This window comes from Vulpes lagopus, chromosome 13 (assembly GCF_018345385.1).
Source record: "Vulpes lagopus strain Blue_001 chromosome 13, ASM1834538v1, whole genome shotgun sequence".
In the NCBI taxonomy this organism is placed as follows: domain Eukaryota; kingdom Metazoa; phylum Chordata; class Mammalia; order Carnivora; family Canidae; genus Vulpes; species Vulpes lagopus.
Genome location: NC_054836.1, coordinates 25,816,079 through 25,839,264, shown reverse-complemented (window position 1 = coordinate 25,839,264; position 23,186 = coordinate 25,816,079). Strand labels below are relative to the sequence as shown.

The 23,186-nt window shown below is 35.2% G+C and overlaps 1 protein-coding gene across 3 annotated transcripts in view; it reads right to left on the bottom strand.

The window, feature by feature from the left end:
- Positions 1–3,000: 3,000 nt before the first annotated feature.
- PHF14 (PHD finger protein 14) overlaps positions 3,001–23,186 on the bottom strand; it is a 236,322-nt gene continuing 216,136 nt past the window's right edge. For 2 of the 3 annotated variants that reach the window (XM_041728062.1, XM_041728063.1), the window contains one exon: positions 8,606–8,807. In XM_041728062.1, coding sequence (XP_041583996.1) covers positions 8,733–8,807 — 75 coding nt within the window. In that variant the 3' untranslated portion in view covers positions 8,606–8,732. Of the gene's footprint in view, positions 3,031–8,605; positions 8,808–23,186 lie in introns of those variants that run through there. The other variant, XM_041728065.1, reaches the window with a different exon arrangement.

The window sequence follows — 23,186 nt, the reverse complement described above, 5'->3', positions numbered from 1 at the left end:
ACCTCTGTGCTTCTTTAGCTGCTCTCCATCTGTGATCTGTATAGCCCCTTTCATGAACCTCTGTTGGAACCCTTACTCATGACAATTTTCTGTTTTCTATCTCTGTCACCAGATTCTCTTTCTTCCCTCTCTTTCTCTTTTTCTTTCTCTCTCTTTCAAGTGGTGAACACTCAAATGTTGAAGCTGCAGTGTGAACATATAAATCCATGAGGCAGTTCTTGAAGAACTGGCAAGAAGTGCCACAGACAGTGATACAGGTGAGAGGTAGACTTTTGTTGGTTTAAGGCACTGACTGAGATTTCTGGACTGTTTGTTTCCACAGTATAGCGTAGCCTAGCCTGACTAATACACTCATGAAGAATTTATTCATCATGTTCACCAGCTGTTCTGGTGTGTTATAACAAAATGGAGAATGTAGAACTCCATGGGAAAGTGATCCTGGATTTGAGGGCAAGTGGGAGAGCTTGATTTTAGAGGATCTAGGAAAGATACAGGTTTAAGGAAAGGTCTTGAGCAGAAATGGTTCACCAAGGAAGACAGACCTGGGCTCTGGGACAAGGGAAGAAGGAACCCATATATTGGCTGTGTCTAAGGGCACTGAAAGCAAACAGCCTCTTAAAACTTTTACATAAGACTGCTCATGACTTCCAGAATTACACATAACCAAATGTGAAATTTTAAGTCCCAAATCAATACTTGCCAAAAAGATAGTGTAGAAAAGGAGAGATAATCATAACCCTGAACAGATGTTCCATTTGTTAATCTGATTTTTACTAACCAGATACATGTTTGGAGGCGTTGCTGAATGCACAGTTTTGTCCCTTGTTAGTATAATCAGAAGGACGTCTTGGTTCAACAGTCCTCTGGAGGTTGAAACGTGCTCTCCTTTATGATTTGCAGCTCTGATTGGTTCAAATTTTCTGCCTAAGGTGCAAAAATGCAAATGTGAATTAAGAGTCTGTGTGATTTCTGCTTCTTATATCATCACCATAAAAAAAAAAAAATTTCAGACCAAGATTCTTCTGTTGAATCTCCCTAGAAGCGTGGCCTGAAGTGCACAAGGCGGACTATATACCGTGGTCCGATCTTCCGTGAACATATTACCTGACAGTCCCACAGTATTAAAAAAATAAAGCAAAATGTTCATCTGTCAGAGAGAAATATGTATAAGTTAAACACATCCAATCAGAAGCAAATTGTTGAAAGGAGAATATGTGTTAAAAGGCATTGTAGTCTGGGATCTGCTTTAAAATAATTAGGTGAAAAAGAAAGGAAAAATATATAAAGCAAGCATGGCAAAATTTCAAGAATTGTTGACTCTCAGTTATGAGTAGATGGGGATTCATTGTAACCTTCTCTATACTTTTGTATTTATGTCTGATATTGTTGATGGTAATAAATAGTAGAGGCATCATAAATTTACAGATAGTATACCTTCAAATATTTGCATGAATTTGAGGGCACAGCTTACAGAATTATGTTCCTTAATCACAGAATTACATTGTGTTATATAAGAAAAATATTTTGCAAACCATAGACTTGATTAATCTTCAGAGCTCTTTCACCATGTTCTTTCCACCATGGAGCATAGAATGACAGATTCCTTCAACGATTATTACCTCTTTCTGATGCTATTTAATAAGCTGCCTTTCTCACTGTCCTGAAATCCGAATATGCTGAAAGAGTTCATCTGTCTTTAAAAGCAATAATGAGCTTGCATCACCTTTGGAATTAGACTCAATGTTATAAATGATAGTTGAAACTGGCATGCATGAGGGAGAGCCACATTTTCTCCTCTTTATGTATCAAGAAGGGATATTATCATCTTCAAACTTATACATACAACATGATTCAATTATTGTTTTGTAGAAACCTTATCTATTGTTTGTGTCTTGAAACATGGATTTGAAAACAGTGATTATTTTTTTTTACTGCAATGACAGTATCAATAAAGGTAAAGTATATCTTATTGTCTAGAGAGATATTTAGCATGCCGTAGGTGTAAATGAAAGACATAAGCTAAGAGACAAAAGCGAACCTTTCAAACATTAATGTGATATTGGCTGTGTTATTATGAGCCTAATGATATCAAGTGCACACAAGAACACATAGGTGTCATGCTGGGAAACCAATGATCTAGCTTTCATTTTGACTGCAGGCAAAGAATATCTCATTAAAGCTATAAATTTCATGAGTCTGTTCCCAAATTTAAAACCCTTAAGGAAAATGGCTTTCATGGTTCAACAGTTTTAAAGGGTTGTACTTAACTTGGCTTTGTAACAAGGAAATTAATAGTTTTCCTAAAACAAATCAGAATTATGCCATAGTTCCATGTGTTTTCATGCTGCTGCTGTTAGCACTTAACTTCCTCTCTAGATAACAAAACCGCAGACTCCACATTGAATTCACCACGGGAAAACATTTATTACCTGCTATGTTTGTTCAGGATAGTCTGGGATGGGGATGAAATTTGTTCAATCGTGGCTAGGTAAAAATTGTTTTCTTGAGGTGATGTGAAATGGAGTAGGTTTCTAATCAACCTTCACTATTCAGAGTGAATCTTACTTAGCCTACTATCAGGAGGAGTTAGTTGCTCTGGTCCCACGCCGTGTTACCAACCAACTGATCGAAATGCATGCAGGCCTCAGGGACCCGAGGCATTGGGAAATAAATGTCAGTGCAATGAACTGAACTTATTTCTTCTTTCTCAGTGGACTTTGTAATAAATCTTAGATAGTCATGTGAGAGATGCATTTATAAGAAACTGTTTTGTTTTTGTATACATTTAACTTAAATAGCAATTGTTCTATCTGGGAAAAACAAGACAGATTTTAACAGATATAAGAGAGTACAGATATGTCAGATGTCTCTAATGGTTTAAGCTTAAAGGAAAGTCATTAGTGATTTACAGAAAGAATATACAAAACAAAGTGAGCAATAAGAATGTAATTATCATTTTCCAAAAAATGTTAGAGAAGCAAAACTACCTAGACTCACCTCATTTCATCTGGATCATCAGAATGTCACACCCTGGAAAGAGCATATACTGTTAGGGATGTGGGGAAGTAAAACTTGAAGTTCATAGATACTTAAAGTTTATAGAAACTAAAAGTAGTTCATATACGCTTCAAGTTGAGCAACTGGGTGCACATCTTACTTCCCTCCCTCATTTAAGCTCCCTAATCTTATGGCAAGGGACAGAATTTATCCAGAAGATATAGTTATGACTTAAAAATTTAGGTTGTATATAAATGTACTTTCAACTGCAAAGGTCATTCAAACCAAATCATTAAAACGGAACAAGGTGTCATTAAAAAGTTTTAACTACATGAAATGCTTTCAAATAAGGCATTACACTGTTTTTCAAAAGCTGATTTTTTTTGAAAATTTTTATGCTGTTTAATTTCTTTTTAAATTCAGGATCTTTTTGTAGGTAGTGATTACTCTTGTCCTTTATATTGTTGTTGTTACAAATCTGCACAATATGTCAAATTTTCCAATACCCTACAGCTTAGGGTGAAAAATAGTTTCTGAAGAGAATAACCATTATAAAATTCAACTTTTACTTAAAAAGAAAAAAAATGTCTCCAGCTTTTAGCTAATTATGAATATTATAAGGTTGTTTAAAATGTCCTTGGAACAAATGTAATTCATGTATGTAACTATATGTAATTCATGTAAACAAATACTTGTGTAAGCATATATTTTCATTTCTCTTATGTAAAAATCTATAGTGGAGGTATGGGGTCACGTATTAAGTGTATGTTTGACTTCATGCAAAAATTGAACTCTCTTCAAAGTGTACCATTTTACACTTGTACTAAGAATCAGGTGTACAAGATGACAATTTCTTTAGCTGTCTTCCAGCCTCTTTCCATGGCTGCATCACATTCTCAATAGGCTCATGAATAAAATGCCCATCCTAAAGGGATCCAGCTGTGTATGGACTCCATCACATTACTATTTACTCCCAAAAGGAGATCCGGTTACCACTGTTGAATGCCAGACTTGCCAACAGTAGCAGCCTATCCCCAACTGCTTATGCAGTATCTCATTTGTTTCCTATTACTGCATAACAATTGCCACAAAACTAGCAACTTACAACACGTTTAATATTTCAGAAGTTCTATGGGGCATGAGTCTGAACATAGGTTAGTTGAGTCCTCTATATAAGTTCTATTTGCTTCATAACTGCACCAGCATTTCATCATCAAACTTTAAATTATAGCCCAGGACTGTCCATAGAAATACAATGGAAAATACATGGACAACTACATTAAAACGTTGGAAACAGCGGAGATTTATTTTAATAGTATACTTTCTTTAGCCAGATCTATTTAAATTTATTTTCATTTCAGCATAATCAGAATAAAATTAATGAGACACTTTATTCTTCTTTCATGCAAGCCACATGTGGCTAGTGGTTGCTGTATTGGACAACATAATTACAGATATTTTAGTGTGTATACAGTGGTAATTGTGATTTTAATGTGCATGTTCCTGATAACTAATTGATGTTGAACATATTTTCAGATACTTCTTGTCCATTTGAATATCTCCTTTTATATAATATCTGTTCAAATGGATATACAGATTGTGGTATATTCATATGATGAAAAAGTGCTCAGCAATAAAAAGGAAAAAAAACCCTACTGATTCATGCAATATGTACATTTAGAATGTGTGTATGATATTGTATGTAAACTATACTCCAATACAATTGATTTAAAGAGTAAAAGCAATATGTGTTAGTAGTACCTGGTATGTACTTTGGCCCAGGGCACAGTAAAACTGTGGGGCCCCATATTTAAAAAGTATTGAGAATTTCAAGACAGTGACAGCAGAGGGAGTTTGTTATTAAATTTCTGGTAATAGTGCACAGCAGGTAGAAAGTTCCAGTAAAGTTCTATTGAATGAATTTAAGATCTTAGTGCTCAGCAGTTTCCATTTGAGAACAGCCTAACACCTCTTCCAGCTTCTGCTGTTTACTTCATAGACCTGAGGAAAGAGTAGAATTCTGAACACAATTTTTTAAAAACTGCTGGTTGTTAAGTATGATAGAGAAAAGTACTGAGTAAAGTTGTTTTAAGTTTTCTAAAGATATGAAGAAATAGAGTCCAAACACTAACATGAAGAAAGAACAATTCAGTCGAGTGGGTGGAGGTTATACAGGCACGATGAGGTACAAAGGAATTTTGTCCTTTACGTAGTCTGTATTGTCAATCACAGGCTGACCTACAGTGGCAGTGTTACACCTTCCATGGGCTAGGAAACAAGCTAAGGAATGGGGATGTACAGAGATAAAACAGGTACGTACAATTGTGCAATGGTTTGTCTTCTTTAGAAATCAGTTTTAGATCATGTTCCAGTTATTAACATTTCTAATATTTTGTTCCATCATAACTCAGTGTACAAAACATAAAGCAGAATTCTCGTGTGGAGGTGGCATAGTAGTTTTTATATAATCCACTCTGTCACAGACATTTCATTGGGAGTTTGCTCCTGTGCTTTTTAACAACTAGAGTAGTTATTAACAGAGGCACTGGGACTTCCTTAAACAATGGGTTATGGACTGGGTGTGTCCCCCCCAACCGCCTATATTTATATCCTGAAGCCCTACCTCCCCAGGATGGCTGTATTTGGAGTAAGGAAATAATTAAGGTTACTGAGGTCATAAGGCTAGAATCCTGACGACAGGATTAGTGTCCTTATAAGAAACCAGAGAGCTTGCCTGTTTTCTTGCTCCTGATGCACCAAGAGCCCATGTGAGGAGGCAGTGAGGCCATCTTCTGCAAGCCAGGAAGAGCCTTCAACAGAAATGAAAACCTGGAACTTCTAGCCTCCCAAATTATGAAAGGATAAATTTCTGATGTTTAATCTGCCCAGACTGGGGTATTTTGTTATGGCAGCCTGAGCTACTATAATATGTAATACTTTATGAAACCTTAAACAAAATATGCATAATCTGCATATTATTAATACAATCTGCATATTAAATAATCAACCTAATCAGTTACATAAGGTGGGCAGCCTTATAGGATGACAACAGGATCTATATGGAGACACCTGGGTGGCTCAGTGGTTGAGGCTCCCTTTGGCTCAAGGCACGATCCTGGAGTCCTGAGATTGAGTCCTGCATTGGGCTCCCTTGTGAGGAGCCTGCTTCTCCCTTTGCCTATTTCTCTGCTTTCTCTCTCTCTGTCTCATGAATAAATAAATCTTTAAAAAAAAAAAGCAGGATTTATATGTATGTAGTGATAGTATGAATGTGTGGATCCTAAAATTTTGAGAAGTTCATATGGCAAATTATCCCTAAAGGAAATTTACAGTGATTCTACTTTATCACTCCCTGTCCTAAAACAGGGGTATATATATTTTTTTATTTTAAAAAGGAAAAGTACGGTTTTAAATGATTAAAGCTATCCTGTAAATATAAATATTTAAAATGCCTGGGTGGCTCAGCGGTTTAGCCCAGGGCCTGATCCTACAGGATCTACAGACCCAAGATCGAGTCCCTCGTCAGGCTCCCTGCACGGAGCCTGCTTCTCCCTCTGCCTGTGTCTCTACCTCTGTCTCTCTATGCATGTCTCTCATGAATGAATAAAATCTTTATTTAAAAATAAAATAAAAGGTCAGGTGGCTGCGTGTCACTATGCCTCTCATACTATTCAACAACTTATTTTAGGAACGAAAGTAATAAGAGGTGAGATGGCAGTGCACTAACAATTGAATACAGTTTACTGGAAAAAAAAAATGGCCAAAAAGTTTTGTTATACTTGTTTCATTGTAACTTGGTGTAAAAAAGATAAAGTAGGATTCTCCTGTAGTGAAGCAGGTGGAATGGTAGTTATAATTATTTCACTTATTTCACTTAAGTCAGAGTCTTCAAAATAATATTAAGCATGGCTAAGAAGTTGGGGAATAGACATAACTAAAGAAGTGATGAAGTGCTAACAAGGAAGACTGTACATTTTGGGGAGGATTGAAAAAGGGATGGTAGTAATTGGTTATTTCCACAATAATTAAATGTGGTATTAATTCTGGGGTGAGACTGTTTGGGTTTGATGTCTTGCTATGCCAGTTACAAGCTACATAAACTTAGCTTATTTCCCATCTAAACCTCAGATTGATCATTGGAAAATGGGAAGAGTAATAGTGACCATCTTATATGTTATCAGGGATGATTAGTGGCATAATGTACAGTAAGCATTTAGCACAGTACCTGCAACATAATAAATAAGTACTGCCTCTGATGTGAATAACGTATTACTGCTGCTTTTCAAAAATTACATTAATGGGGCAGCCTGGGTGGCTCAGCGGTTTAGTGTCACCTTCAGCCCAGGGTGTGATCCTGAAGACCCGGGATCGAGTCCCATGTCAGGCTCCCTGCATGGAGCCTGCTTCTCGCTCTGCCTGTGTCTCTGCCTCTCTGTGTCTTTCATGAATAAATAAATAAAATATTTTAAAAAGTTACATTAATGTAATTCCAATCTAGGTGAATATGGGTATTTTGAAATAGACTGATGTAACTCAAAAACAAAAAAATGAGGGAAAATGTCAAATTTTATTTATTTTTGCTTATTGTAAAGATTGTCTTTAGACTCCAGCCTGCCTTTCTCAGGTATTTGTCTCAAAGTCTTTGTTCCAAAATTCATCCAAGGAGTTCAGTATGTGGGATATGGCTGTTTTCCTGATATCCACAGTTACATTAGTTGAGGCTATATATCAATGAATTTTCTATCTTGCCTACTTGTAGTTTCTCCCATTTCGGTTCACTGTATCATAACTGTCAGCATGTCCCACTGTCATACCTTTATTGAGCTTGTCAGATGCATGTGATAAAACTATGGCTCCAGGGCAAGTACACAGATTTCATTTCTCATAGGGAAGAAGTTGTATGCTGACATTCTCTTACAAGCCCTCCAAAGTTCTGCTTCTCATTTTAAGAAACTCTGCCTTAAATAATCAAACAAAGACATCTGCCAAAAACATTTGGCTCTGCAAATAGCAAGTAGATTTGTTGCTCCTGCTGTAGTTGGCAAATGGTAGCTAAAGAAGTAGAATCTGGGGAAGCAAAATGTCTTGTTATGAGAACTCTCTGATAAAGACAGGAATCAAAGGAATTTTAGAACATTTCTAAGCCAAAGAAATAAAGATGGGAAAACTGTTCTTGAAAAGTCCAGGATAAGTGTGTAGGGCACAGTAAATAGTAGGTCCTTAGTATTTTATGAATTAGAAGTCATGGTACTCCTGCTGCAGAGAATGCTAAATTATTTCTTTTTAGCCTTGACCTGCAATCCCAGAGTAGTAAGTCATACATAAGCTGATGAAATCACAAAATGGTATTTCATCTTGTGGGGCACTGTTTGGTCTTAAGTGTTTTCGCATCAAGTGTTCTCTGTTCATGTTTGAACTATGTTGGTTTTTCCTTATACTAATAGTTAGGATTCTGTTAAAGTGCTTGAAGAAGACAACAGAGACTACTAAGGGGAAAAATGACTGTTGGAAATTTGTTTAGGTCATCCAGATGTATTCATACTTACAGATAGGTTAGAGATAAGAGAAATGCTTTAGAAAACATACAAATTCTAAATGCAAGTTCCTATTTCATTTTCAACGACTTTATTGAGAACATTTTGCAAATTAGATTTTACAATTTAACATTTTACAATTAGAAATTTTATCTGCTACTACATAAGTTGCAAACTTTTCAAAACGCTACAGAAAATCCTTTATTTCTTTGTATTTTTCTGTTCCATGCTGAGCTCCTGAGATATATTTTTTCTTTCAGCTTCATTTTCATCTTCCTGTGAAATAAATTTTAGAAAACATTAAAATATAAACTTTAGGCATTTTATCAGCTATACAAATACATTTTTCATTCTGTTTCTCTGAAGATTTAACTATGGTGATTCTGGTAATCCTAGAAAAAAGGCTAGAAACAAAATGGTAAAATTATGTAACATTCAAATATTTACAGTGGATGTTCTCTTATACTACATATTCACTAAAATTTGCTAAACGTTTTTAAAGGCAACTTAATTAATGACCAAAAAATTACTTTTGAAAACCCCTGCCCACAAAAAGTGTCCTTTTGAAGGAGGTGAATCAGGTATATTTTTACTTCACTGTTTGATAAAAATAAATTTAACTTCTGAGACACTTTATGTGCTCCAGCATAGTGTTTTTGTCTCATCTAGCATACTTTCTTGACAGGTCTGCCAATTTTCCAATTACTTGTACCACCATATGTTATCTGAAGATCAGTCAGCTCTAAAATAGGAAACATGGGCATGTCAGGCTATCGAACGCTTACAATCTTCTACAGTTTCGATTCTAAGTGGTGGCTTCATAATTCACAGCAGATTCCTGTGAAATAAATGGTGAATAAATGGTGTGAATAAATGAAGTGACTTCATAATGTCAGTCTCCATAGGAATGAAGTGTATCTTGTGTTCAATATTAAATGATGACCTCCAAAGCATAATGAAGAATATGGAAAAATATTTCATCTTACAATTTGTAACCCATTTCATCATCTATATTTCTTCAACAATACAAAGTATAAAGCAGTCTTGTTTTCCTAATATTTCTAATATTTATCAAGATCTTTCATTTTTATTAACTGAAGGCAAAAAGCACCGTCTCTTCTATTGAATTAATTAAAGCATGAAGGGAAATTTCTTAAGTATCTCTAGACAACAGTAATACCAGTATCATCAAATACATCACCCTCTATCTCTGAATCATATAAAACCAAATTCAAGTAAATAATTGTTGAGCTCTGCTTTAGTAAATTGACATTATCAAGTAAATGCAAATCAAGGCACATATATTTGTTTCCCATGAAAAACCACATCCTTGCCTATAAACATTAAGGTGGAGAATGCTTCCTTTATACACAGACTCTCTCGAAGCTCGCCAGCATCTGTGATTTAGACTTTGTCAACACCAGAGAAGTGGAGAAATTATCAATATTATTATCCAACTGGAACCATTTATAAATATGTGGCATACAAGAGATGGGGTTTTGAATGTCATTTTGGCAATGTAATATATTTTTCTAAGCATAATAGGCACTGTATGTTTAATTTTTTTCCAATTTCTCTTTACTGAACAGAGATATTATTATGTTCGACTCACTCTTGAACAGGTAGCTTCCACTCGTGGACATGAGTTTCTAGAGATTATTACATTTTGCTTAGATCCTAATAAAAAGCCAATCTTGCTCTGTACTTTCCACTGTCTTCTTCGAGTAAGACATTGACAGGAAGAGTTAAATCAGCAGGTAAAGGGCAAGACATTTTCTGTTAGGTAGCACTGAATTTAGTTATATATTCCTCAAGGCAGGGCTTTGTTTTTTTATATTCTTACCATCAACAGGGCATACTTAGTATATAGTTGGAATACAATAAATGTTTTCTGAATTATGTGTAACAGTGGAGTAAAAAATGAATAAAAGAGAAGTCTGCCTAAACTAATAAGTAACTTGGAAAAGCATTCTTCTTAACCAATAGACTTACTAGAACAGTACTGAAAACAAAAATAAGCAAAAATGTTTGAAGCAACATTAGCCAAAAATAGCCACTATCAAGCTCATATCCTTTGATTTATAAGACAGGAATGGAACCTTTTTTATGTGCACAGTCTAAGTTCCCACATTGACATGATGTACTGGTTTAATAAGCTTGGTTATCTTGCTTTCCCTAGCAACCTTCAATAATGCTCTAAGTCAAAATGGAAATGTAAAGGCTAATAACCCTGAGGATTAGGAAGTATCTATACACTTTCATATTTAACTAAAATTCTTATGCCAGCCTTCTTGTTGAATTGTTTCTGTAATAATTGACCTTTGAACAACACAGTTTTGAACTATATAGATTTTTTTTTCAATAAATACAGTACTGAAAATGTATTTTCTCTTCCTTCTGATTTTCTCAGTATTTCTAGCTTACTTAACAAAGTATGTATTAATCAACTCTTTATGTTATCACTAAGGCTTCTGGTCAATGGTAGGCTATGTTAGTTAAATTTGGGGTGAGTGAAAAGTCACATGCATGTTGTTGACACCCTGAAGCCCCCCTGCATTATTCAAGGGTCAACTGTAGTTTATAAATGCATGTCTCTTGTAACATTGTCTCCTGTTCAGGACAGGTGAAGAACTGTTCCACATTTTTCTTTACGCTGAGGACATGTCTTATAATATCCTATCTTTTTATGCCTTTAGACTATTTCCATAGATAACAAGATCCAGCCTCTTTTTTCCTTTGTAAAAGAATAATCGTGATTTGGATGAAGAGGATTATGAAGGGGAGGAAAAGGCATTTAACCCTAACTGCTGGAGTATAACACACTGTAACTGCTATAGTAGAACACCATCAAAATAATGAAAATAACAGTAACAGATTAACAGATTTTATTATTATAAATAAAAACATTAGGATTAGACACAATAAAGCTCCAGAAAGGATTTTAGAGGTTGCTTTGTTTGTTGTTTTTTTTTTGTTTTGTTTTGTTTTGTTTTGTTTTTTTTTTTGGAAGTACTGATTTGTGTTTCCAGTATTACAGGTCAATTTGTATAAGAACTTTATAAGCAATTAAGATTAATAAAATCATTAAAATAGCTCAGGCAGCAAACCAAATATCATTGACAAATGATTGCATAATGAATAAAACTGCAAAGAAAGGAAGCTTTTTATCAAAGTATTTCTTCACTATTAGATATTAAGGGCAGGCAAAAATTTCTTCTGATAAATGGCAGGTTTTTGTTACTCTTTGCTGAGATACGACATCTGTTTGTTTCCCAGTGAAAGAAGACCCTTGCTACACGGATCATTTTCTTAGTGACAGTCCTGACAATTTTGACATTTGTTTCATGAAGTGTTCTGAGCAGTGAGCAAGAAAATGTACCCTTTGGGGCCACTGGAAAGTGTAGACAGGTTTACCTCTTAACTTTGAAGCTTGCTAATTCATACTCCAGAAAACATGTTGTTTGTAACAACACAGCAAAGCTACTAGTTACCTGTGGAATTTCAAGAATACCCACTCATGTAAGAAGTTAACAACAGTAACTAAGGTGGTTCTTTAGCCTTCTTGTTTTTACACTACAGCATTGTTGTTGTAAGGAGAACAGTAATTTCTAGGCATACACAGACCATGTGATAATGGTCTAATATTCCAGGTGGCAACACAAGACTGAAAGAGAGTTATTCTAACAGAGAAATCCATAAAAACACTGCCATTCTTATCTAAACTAAATCCATCTTACCACTGAATAAAACTTGCAAGATTTTGGGTAAAATACTATTCAGGCTTCCAACATCAATTGGAACAGAGGTGCCGTCAATTTTCCTTATTACAAAATTGCTTTAGTTCCCATAAGAGTTCTAAGAATTGATGCCAATTAATCCAACCTGTCCATCCTGCTTTCCCTTTCTCTTAGGAGGTAACCAACTCCAAATAAAGGGCAATTATTTTAGCAGCTGGGATTTCTACCGTTCAGGTAATATTTTGACTCAAATTAGTCTGTGTACAGATGACTTTGTTTTTACCAAAGTGTAAATGATTTCTTTTAAAGTACAGAGACAACTTATCCCATTGATTCTTTTTTTTTTTTTTTAATTTTTCTATTTGACACAGAGCACAAGCAGAGGGAATAGCAGGCAGAGGGAGAAGCATGATCCCCAGAACCCTGGGATCATGACCTGAGCTGAAGGCAGACACTTAATTGACTAAGCTACCCAGTCGCTCCTGATTCTCTATATCTTTAAAGACTTTGAGTACCTCTATAGAGCAGATACCTGTCAAATACCACCATATCCAAGTGATCAAGATTAACATCATCAGTTATACATATTAACACTCACCCATTTGCTGTGATGCACAAAAAAGAACACAACTCTGGTCTGTGGTATCCTTCCTAAAAGTGTATAACCTCAATCTAATCATGAGAAAACATCAGATAAAAACTCTATAAAATAATTGAACAGTAGGCTTCAAAACTGTCCAGGTCACAAAAGACAATACAAAGCTTGAACTGTCACAGATGGGAGAAAACTAAAGGAACATGATGACTAAAGGCAGTGGTGGGCTCCTCGACCATAAAAAGGATATTTGTGGGAAAACTGACAAAATTAAATATGGTCTATGCGGTAGCTAATAGTATTTTTTTGATGTTAATTTCCTGATTTTAGTAACCTACTTTGGTTATAGAAGCTGGTAGCTACAGCAAGCTGGATACAGGACAAATGGGAATTATTTGTGCTATTTCTGCAGTTTTTCTCTAAGTCTACAGTTATTTCAAAATAAAAAGGGCAACTTAATGAAGGTTTTCCTAAATTCAAAATAAGTATCATGTACATGCAGGGATTTTGTGGAAAAAAATTTAAGCCATCCATTATAGCTGCCTACACTGAAAATATACAGCTTTTGAGTTTGCTTTCCATTGTTCTACTTAAAATTCCTTTTGTACGTATCTCTAATGTTAATAATGTTGATGCTCTTAATTTTTATTCCTTTGTGCTTTCATGTGTTTTCTTACTGAGTATGCATTACTCTTACACAGAACATAAGCTTTCTTTCAATAAATGCCTTTATAATCTGGCCATTTGAACTATTTCCAGAAGTAAGTATAATGGAGGTCAGTGTTTACAAAGAGAATGGTTTCAGTTGTTTTTACTTAACTGAATTTGCTATTCATAGCAGACAGATACATGGTAGTACAACAGTAAGATGAAGCGAGAAGGTGCAGCAAGCATTAACTTAATGTATTTTTAAAAAAGATTTTATTTATTCATTTATGAGCAACACAGAGAGAGAGGCAGAGACATAGGCAGAGGGAGAAGCCTGAAGTGGGACTCCATCCCGGATCCCGGGATCACGCCCTGAGCCAAAGGTAGATGCTCAACTGCTGAGCCACCCAGGCATCCCAACTTAATGTATTTTTATTTTTGTATATAATCTTTACATTTTAAATATCCCTTTGGCCAATTAGAGAAGAGTTGTTATAGTTAGATTCAATTCAATAGTCAAAATTATCTGTATGCTTTAACAATGGTCTTTTTAAAAATGTTAGTGTATATATATATATATATATTTATGTTTGTATATATGCATGTATGTATATATGTATATAGCTTCTGGAAAAAAATATGTACACCTAACCTGCTATGTTAGCTATAGAATAAGTATCAAAAACCAAAAAATACTGTTCCAATCTGTGGTCAAAACTGCTTTGTTTTATTCACTTATTAAAGCATATTCCAGATATAATTCTCAACAGCATTTAAGATTGTGCTTTTAATACAGAAAATATGCCACTGCTGCACAATGAGGAAAAAATTTATCTTAATAACTGGAAAAATACTGATGATAATGAAAATGTTTTAGGCAAAATGGGCACGCTGCATGCCTCAGACTAAAATTAATTAGAGATTTTAATGTTTTACAATTCCACCATAATTCTTTAAATGGTGCATTTACTTCATAGTAATAAACACTTGGATCATTAAGTAAAGTGCAAGATGTGTGTGATGTGCTACATTTAACAACCTTTGGCTCTTTTTTCTGTACTTCTGCATTCAGTTTTCCAATGCATTGAATAAGCAATTGAAGACCACAATTAAATTTCCTGACTTTGCATATTTGAGATTCTTATTTCATTTAATACAAAAGGCAATTAATCTACCATTTTACAACTGAATTCCAACTTTAGTGGGCCATGATAGATACTGAAATGAACTTACAAGAAATGCTTAATTAAATATACTGTAAAAAGCATAAGATGGTTTTTTTCTTATGACAGAAGTTGCATATTTAATTAGAAAGTGCAGGCTATATTATAAAATTAAAGTAACTTGGGGATTCTTAGTAAACCTAGCTCAAACACTTATGTCATTCACAGAGTGGAGTTATTTTGTAAATTTCTACCTTTTTTTCTCTAGTGATTCAAACAAGAAATCATCAAGGAAATTTCCCTTTATTTAACATTACAAAATCATATCCCTTATTTTAATAGCAAGTAAGATAGATAAAAGGGTGGTCACGAATATCTAATTTCATGTATAAGAATATATGAACAATTCTATTTCATTTGTTAGGCACTTACCTCCAATTTGTGATTTTGGAGCAGACCTAGTGGAGTAGGTTTGCTTTTCTAAGTCGTTAGTTCCTCTAGCCACTTTTTACTTGGTGGTGGCTTTTGGAAGCATGGAAAATGGGGAAGTCAAAAATAAAACATTGGATTTCCCACATATAATTTGGGACTCTCTCTAGAAAGAAAGGCCCTAAGACTGGCATAACTATCTAGAGAGGGTATAATTATAGTAAAAGAAATGAAGATCAGGGAGTGGAAGGTGAGAGTTTGGCAAAATAGGTAGGGTAAAAGAAAGGAAATGAATGGCAATGTTAAGTGTGAGCTATAGTAGACTCTTAATGAGCATAAACCCAATTCTATGGGCTCATATCCTTATATCTTCCCATATACATGAGAAAAAAAGCATAACTTCCATAGTGTGAATTTTTGGGTACTTCAGATATGTTTAAGATATAAACCTTCTAGGGCTAAGAATACCACCATTCTCTATATGTGGAGTTTATGGCCTTGAAAAAAAAAAATTCTCCTTCTCTAGTAGAAGTCTAATTTTGGGAAATAAGCATAGAAATGTATGCTAGATTCTATATTAGAAGCCCTTGATAACTCACCCTCATTTATAACGTTTTTCCTTTATTTATAAAGACATTTATCTATATTGAGAGAGAGCGAGCACATGAATGGGGGAGGGGGCAGAGAGAGAAAGAAAGAATCTAAGGCAGACTCCCCACTGAGCATGGAGCCTGATGTGGGGCTCAATCCAAGGACCTTGAGATCATAACTGGAGCTGAAATCTAGAGTTGGTGCTCAAACAACTGAGCCACCCAGCTGCCCCCATTTTTGCTTTAGAAGATATTACTTTGTTTAAAGAATTTAGGTTGGCAAACTGGTATGTAGTCAGCAATGATTACAGAAAAAAATAAAAGCAAAACAAAAACACCCCAAATTCTATAATGAGCCAACATAAATATATTTAAATGAGGATAGCATATATTTTTCCATGTTTTTTTCCATGTATATTTTCCATGTACATTGTTTTTATTTACTTATTTTAGCTGAAGCATAGTTGACACAGTATATTAGTTTTAGGTGTATAACATAGTGATTTGACAATTATATTCATTATCCAGTGCTCACCACAATAAGTATAGCTACCATTTGTCACCATATAAAGTTACTAAAATATTGACTACATTCCCTATTCTGTACTTTTCATCCTCATGACTTACTTTATAACTGAAACTCTGTACCTCTTTGTCCCCTTAACCTGTTTTGCCATTCCTCCACACCCTCTCCTCTGGCAATTATCAGTTTGTTCTATTTAGGAGTCTGTTTCCGTTTTGTTTGTGTGTGTTCATTTGTTGTTTTTAGTTTCCACAAAAAGTAAAATCTTATGGTATTTATCTTTCTTTGACTTAGTGTAATAACTTCTAGGTCCCTCCATGTTATTACAAGGGACAAAACTTCATTCCTTTTTCATGGTAGGGTAATATTCCATTGTGTGTATTACCACAACTTCTTTATCCATTCAGCTATCCATGGACACGTAGGTTGCTTCAATATCTTGGCTATTGTCAACAATGCTGCAATAAACATAGGGGTATTTGTATCTTTTTGAATTACTATTGTTCTTTTCTTTGGGTAAATACCCAGAAGTAGAATTACTGAGCTGTATGTTTTTTCTATTTTTAACTTTTGGAGGAAACTCCATGCTGTTTTCCATAGTGGCTGTGCCAATTTATATTCCCACCAACAGTGTACAAGGTTTCCTTTTTCTCCACATCCTTGCTGACTCTTGTTATTTCTTGTCATTGTGATAGTAGGTGGTATCTCTTTGTGGTTTTGATGTGCATTTCCCTGATGATCAGTGATGTTGAGCATCTTTTAATATATCTATTGGCTATCTGTGTATCTTCTTTGATAAAATGTCTATTCAGGTCCTCTGCTCATTTCTTACCTGTATTTTGTTTTGTTTAGTTTTTAGTATTGGGTTTTAGGGGAGAGAGAAATATATATATCCCTTATCATTTGCAAATATCTTCTCCCATTCAGTAGATTGTCTTTGTTGTTTCCTTTGCTTTGCAGAATATTTTTATTTTGATGCAGTCACAACAGTTTAATTTTGCTTTATTATCCTTGCCTTAGGAGACATACTAGAAAAATGTTCCTAGAGCTACTGTCAAAGAAATTACTGCCTGTGCTCTCTTTTAGAATTTTTATAGTTTCAGGTCTCACATTTAGGTCTTTAATCCATTTTGAGTTTATTCTTGTATATAATGTAAGAAAGTGGTCCAGTTTCATTATTTTCCACGTAGGTGTCCAGTCTCCTCAATATCATTCATCTCTCTTTCTCATTGCATATTCTTTCTTCTTTTGTTGAAGACTGACCATATAATCATGGGTTTATTTTTGAGCTGTCTTTGGTTTCATTGATCTATGTGTCTGTTTCTGTGCCAATACCATACTGTTTTAGTATAGCTTTGTAGTATAGTTTTAAATCTGGGATTGTGATACCTCCACCTTTGTTCTTTCTCATGATTGCTTTGGCTATTTTAAGCCTTTTGTGGTCTCATACAGATTTTAGTATTATTTGTTCTAATTCTTTGAAAAATCTTATTGTTATTTTGATAGGGATTGAATCTCTAAGTTGCTCTGGGTAGGATGGACATTTTAATATTATTAATTTCCAACTGATGACCATGATATATCTTTCTATTTATTTGTATCATCTTCAATTTCTTTCAACAGTATGTTTTAGTTTTCAAAATACAGGTCTTTCACCTTCTTGGTTGAATTTATTCCTAGGTATTTTACTGTGTTTAACACAATTATAAATAGGACTGTTTTCTTAATCTTTCTGTTAATTCATTATTAATTTATGAAAAAACAATAGATTTCTGCATATTGACTTTATATTCTACAACTTTACTAAACTCATTTATTAGTTCTAATAGTTTTTTGCTGGAGTCTTTAAGATTTTCTACATATAATATCAGGTCATCTGCAAATATGAGTGCCTTTTAATGGATACCTTTTATTTTATTTTTTCTCATCATACACCTGTGGCTAGGACTTCCAGTACAATCTTGAATAAAAGTGCTAAGAGTAGACATCCTTGTCTTATTCCTCATCTTAGAGGAAAATATTTCAGCTTTTCACCATTGAGTATTAATATTAGCTGTGGATCTGTCATATATGGCCTTTATAATGTTGAGATTTGTTCCCTTTATATCCAGTTTGTTGAATTTTTAACATGAATGGATGTTGAATTTTGTCAGATACTTTTTCTGCATCTATTGAGATGATCATGTGATTTTTATCCTTAATTTTGTTATGTCGTATAGAATGTTGGTTGATTGAACCATCCTTGCATCCCTGAAATGAATCCCATTTAATAGAGGTAAATGATCCTTTCAGTGTATTTTTTATCTATATCCATCAGGGATATTGGTCTGTGATTTTCTTTTTTGTAGTGTCTTCGTCTGATTTTAGTATGAATATAATGCTGGCATTGTAAAATGAATCTGAAAGCATTCCTTTCTCTTCTGATTTTTGGAATAATTTGAGAGTAATGGGTAATTATTCTTTAAATACTTGGCAGAATTCACTTATAAAGCCATCTGGTCCTGCACTTTTGTTTTTTGGGAGTTTTTGGATTACCAATTCAATTCTATTACTAGTAATCAGTCTGTGCAGGTTTTCTATTTCTTTCTGATCCAGTCTTGAAAGACTATGTTTGCAAGGATTTATCCATTTCTTCTAGTTTGTCTAATTTATTGGCATATAATTTTTCATGGGAGTCTTTTGTAATCATTTGTATTTCTATGGAGTTGGTTGCAGTATACTTTTCTTTCATTTCTGGTTTTATTTGAGTCCTCTCTTTTCTTGATGAGTCTGGCTAAAGGTTTATCAATTTTTGTTATCTTTTCAAAGAATCAGCCCTTAGTTTCATTGATCTTTGATACTGTTTTCAGTCTCTCATTTATTTCTGCTCTAATCTTTTATTTCCTTCCTTCTACTAAATTTGGGCTTATTTGTTCTTCTTTTTCTAGTTCCTTATGGTGTAAAGTTAGGTTTACTAACTTTGTTTGAAATTTTTCGTTTCTTGAGGGAAGCCCCTATCACTCAGTGTACCTCTTAGAACCGCTTTTACTGCACCCCAAGTATTTTAAACCATTGTTTCCTTTGTTATTTGTCTCTAGGTTATTTTTTATTTCCTCTTTGATTTCTTAATTGACCCATTAACTGTTTAGCAGCATGTTGCTTAGACTCTACATGTTTGTTTCTTCCAGTTCTTTTCTTAGGCTTGATTATTTTATTTAGACTGTTGTAGTTGGAAAAGATGTTTGATATGATTTAAATCTTCTTGAATTTAGTGAGACTTGTTTTGTGGCCTAACGTGATCTATCTTTGAGAATGTCCCATATGCACTTAAAAATAATGTATATTCCTCTTTTGGATGGAATGTTCTGTATATATCATTTAAGTCCACTGGTCTAATCTATCATTCAAAGCCATGGTTTCCTTACTGATTTTCTGTCTGGATGATCTATCCATTGGTGTAAGTCGAATATTAAAATTGTCAAAAACTGTCAATTTCTCCCTTTATGCTTATTAATATTTGCTTTATATATTCAGGTATTCCTTTGTGAGTACATAGGTATTTCCAATTATTATATCTTCTTGCTGGATTAATCTCTTTATCTTCTGTAATACTATTGTCTCTAGTTACAGCCTTTGTTTTAATGTCTATTTTGTCTGATGTAAATATTGTTACTTCAGCTTTTTTGTCCTCACTTCCATGCTCTCTTATTCCATCCCTTCACTTTTTTTTTTTTTAAGGTTTTATTTATTCATTTGAGAGAGAGAGTGGAGAGAACATGAGCAGGGGTAAGGGCAGAGGGGGAGAGGGAGAAGCAGCCTTCCTACTGAGCAGGGTTCCCAATGTGGGGCTTGATCCCAGGACCCTGAGGTCATGACCTCAGCTGAAGTCAGAAACTTAACGGACTGAGCCGCCCAGGCACCCCTCCATCCCTTCACTTTCAATCTGTAGGTGTTTTCAGGCCTGGAGGGAGTCTGTAGCTAGTATATAGATGAATTTAGGGTTTTTTAAATGTATTCAGTCACCCTCTGGCTTTTGACTGAAGCCCTAAGTCCATTTACATTTAAAGTAATAACTAATAGGTATGTACTTATTACCATTTTGTTAACTGTTTTCTGGTTGTTTTTGTGGTTCTTCTTCTCTTGCTCTCTTCCCTTGTAATTTGATTATTTTATTTATTGTTATGCTTGGATTCCTTTATTTTTACTTTTTTGTGTATCTGTTATAGGTTTTTGGTTACTATGAGGTTTATACATGGTTCATACATATATGTATGTACATATATAACTATGTATATAGCATTTTATAATAAGCTGATGGTCACTTAAGTTTAAACACTTTCTTAAAAAGCACTATCTTTTTACTCCCTTCTCCAAGTTTTATGTATACAATGTTACATTTTATGTCTTTTTATTTCATTTATTCATTGACTAATTTAGGTATCATTGATTTTACTACTTTTGTCTGTTAACCTTCATATTAGCTTTATAAGTGATAGATGTACTACCTTGACTATGTTTGCTTTTACCAGTAAACATTTTTCCTGTCTTAATTATCTTTTTCCCAGTTGTGGCCTTTTCTTTTCCACTTAAAGGAGTCCCTTTGACATTTCTTGTAAGGCTGGTGGTTTAGTGCTGATGAACTCCTTTAACTTCTGTCTGGGAAACTCTTTATCTGTCCTTTAATTCTAAACAATAACCATTCTGAGTAGAGTTTTCTTGGTTGTAGGTTTTTTCTTTTCAGAACTTTAAATAAATCATGCTATTCCCTGCTGGCCTACAAAGTAACTACTGAAAAATCAGCTGATACCCTAATGCAGTTTACCTTGTATGTAAATGTTTTCTCTTGTTCCCTTTAAGATTCTCTCTTTATTCTTAATTTTTGCCATTTTAATTATTATGTGTCTTGGTGTAAATCACCTTGGGTTCATCTTATTTGGGGATTTATACACTTCTTGGATCTGGATGTCTGCTTTCTTCTCCTGGCTAGGGAAGTTTTCAGTTATATCTTCAATTAAGTTTTCTGCTCCCATGTTTCTCTCTTCACGTTCTGAGATCCCTGTGATGTTAGTATGCTTGATGTTGTTCCAGAGATCACTTAACCTATCCTCTTTTATTTATTGATTCATTTTTAATGATTTTATTTATTTATTCATGAGAGACACAGGCAGAGGGAGAAGCAGGCTCCAAGCAGGGAGCCCGGCATGGGACTCAATCCTGAGTCTCTAGGATCACACCCTGGGCTGAAGGTGGTACTAAACTGCTGAGCCATCCAGGCTGCCCTACCTATCCTCTTTTTTAAAAATTCTTTTAAAGCTTAGTTGCTTTCCACTATACTGTCTTCCAGATTATTTATTCTGTATCCACTGATCAGCTACTGATTCCCTCTAGTACATTTTTCATTTCAGTATTGTATTCTTCAGCTCTGTTGTTTAAATATATATATACATTTCTTTCTCTTTGTTGAAGTTCTCAGAGAGTTCATCTACTTCTCTCCCAAGTCTGGTGAATGTCTTTATGACTATTACTTTGATCTCTATCAGGCAGTTTACTTATCTCTATTTGTTTTAGTTCTTCTCTGGGATTTTTGTCTTGTTCTTTCATTTGGAAAATATTCATCTCTCTCATTTTGTCAGACTCTCTGAGTTTATTTCTATTTATTAGGTAGGTCAGCCTCATCTCCAGGTCTTGAAAGTAGTGTTCTTGTGTCAGAGGCATCCTGAGATGCCTAGTAGCATAGTTCCTTCTGGTTACTAAAGCTAGGTGCTCCAGGGGTGTCCCCTGTGTGGGCTGCATATGCCCTTCTATTGTGATTGGGGCACAAGTGGGTATGCTGGTGGGTGGGACTTGCCTTCTGACAAGGCAGCAATGACCAGCTGCAACTACTGTGGGCACACTGACAAGTAAGGCTTCCCCTGACCATGGCTGGATGAGAGACCGGATGAAGCCACTGTGGATACATTGGTGAGCATGGCTTGCCATTACACTGTCTTTCTGCAATGAACAGCTATGACTATGTGGGTGCACTGATGGGCATGGCTTTGCCACACAGCTGGCTGAGAGAACCAGCTAAGCAACTACGAGTGTGCTGCTGAGTAGGGCTATGTCCTCCCCTCCCCCAGGGCAGGAGTTGCTCTGTTTGGGTGCTGGTCCAGGACAGGGCTGCCTGCCGGGTGAAGCAGGGCAACAGGTGCTCTGAGGGAGGATGAGTCCCAAATGAGGTTGCCTGCTGGGTGTGATGGGTGGAAGACATTTTGGAGGAGTACCTGCCAGGCTGGCTAGGGCAGATCCACAGGGGGAATGCTAGGGTAGGGCAAATGGTACTAGCAAGGTAGACATCAGAACTGGCTCCCTACAAGACTCTGACCAGCTAGGCTGATGGGAGGTAAGTAAATGGTGCCCACCAATCATTCTATTCCTGGAGAAAGCTTCTGCAGATCCCTGCCTCTAGTCAATAAAGCTTCATATGTAACCCAGGTGCTTCTCAAACTGCTACTTTTATGCTGGTTCTCGAGCTCAGTGATATAGCATGCTGACCTTTTAAGTATTAAGACTCAAGTTTCTTATAGCCCTCTAGCTCTCCTAGAGCTAAGTCCTGTTGATATCAAAGCAAGACCTTATGGGAGCTCGTCTTCCCACTGGAAGTCCCCAGGAATGGGGGTGCTTGACATAAGGCTTGATCCCCTCAATCTTCTGTGCCTGTGATACCCCTCTCATTTGTGGGTTGCACACTGCTGGTTTTTGGGTTCTGACCACGTCTCTGTCTCTCCAGCACTTCTCAATGTGGCCTTCTCTTAAAGTCTTTAGCTATGGAAGGTCTATTCTGCCAGCCTTCGGGTTATTTTCATAGTGTGTAGCATTATATGTAGTTGTTTCCTTGGTATATCCATGGTGAGCTCAGGATCCTCCTACTCTACCATCTTTCTACCTTCCAGGTAGTACATTCACAAGTTCAATATATATTAAAGTTTATTGTTATACTAAGATAAATTTA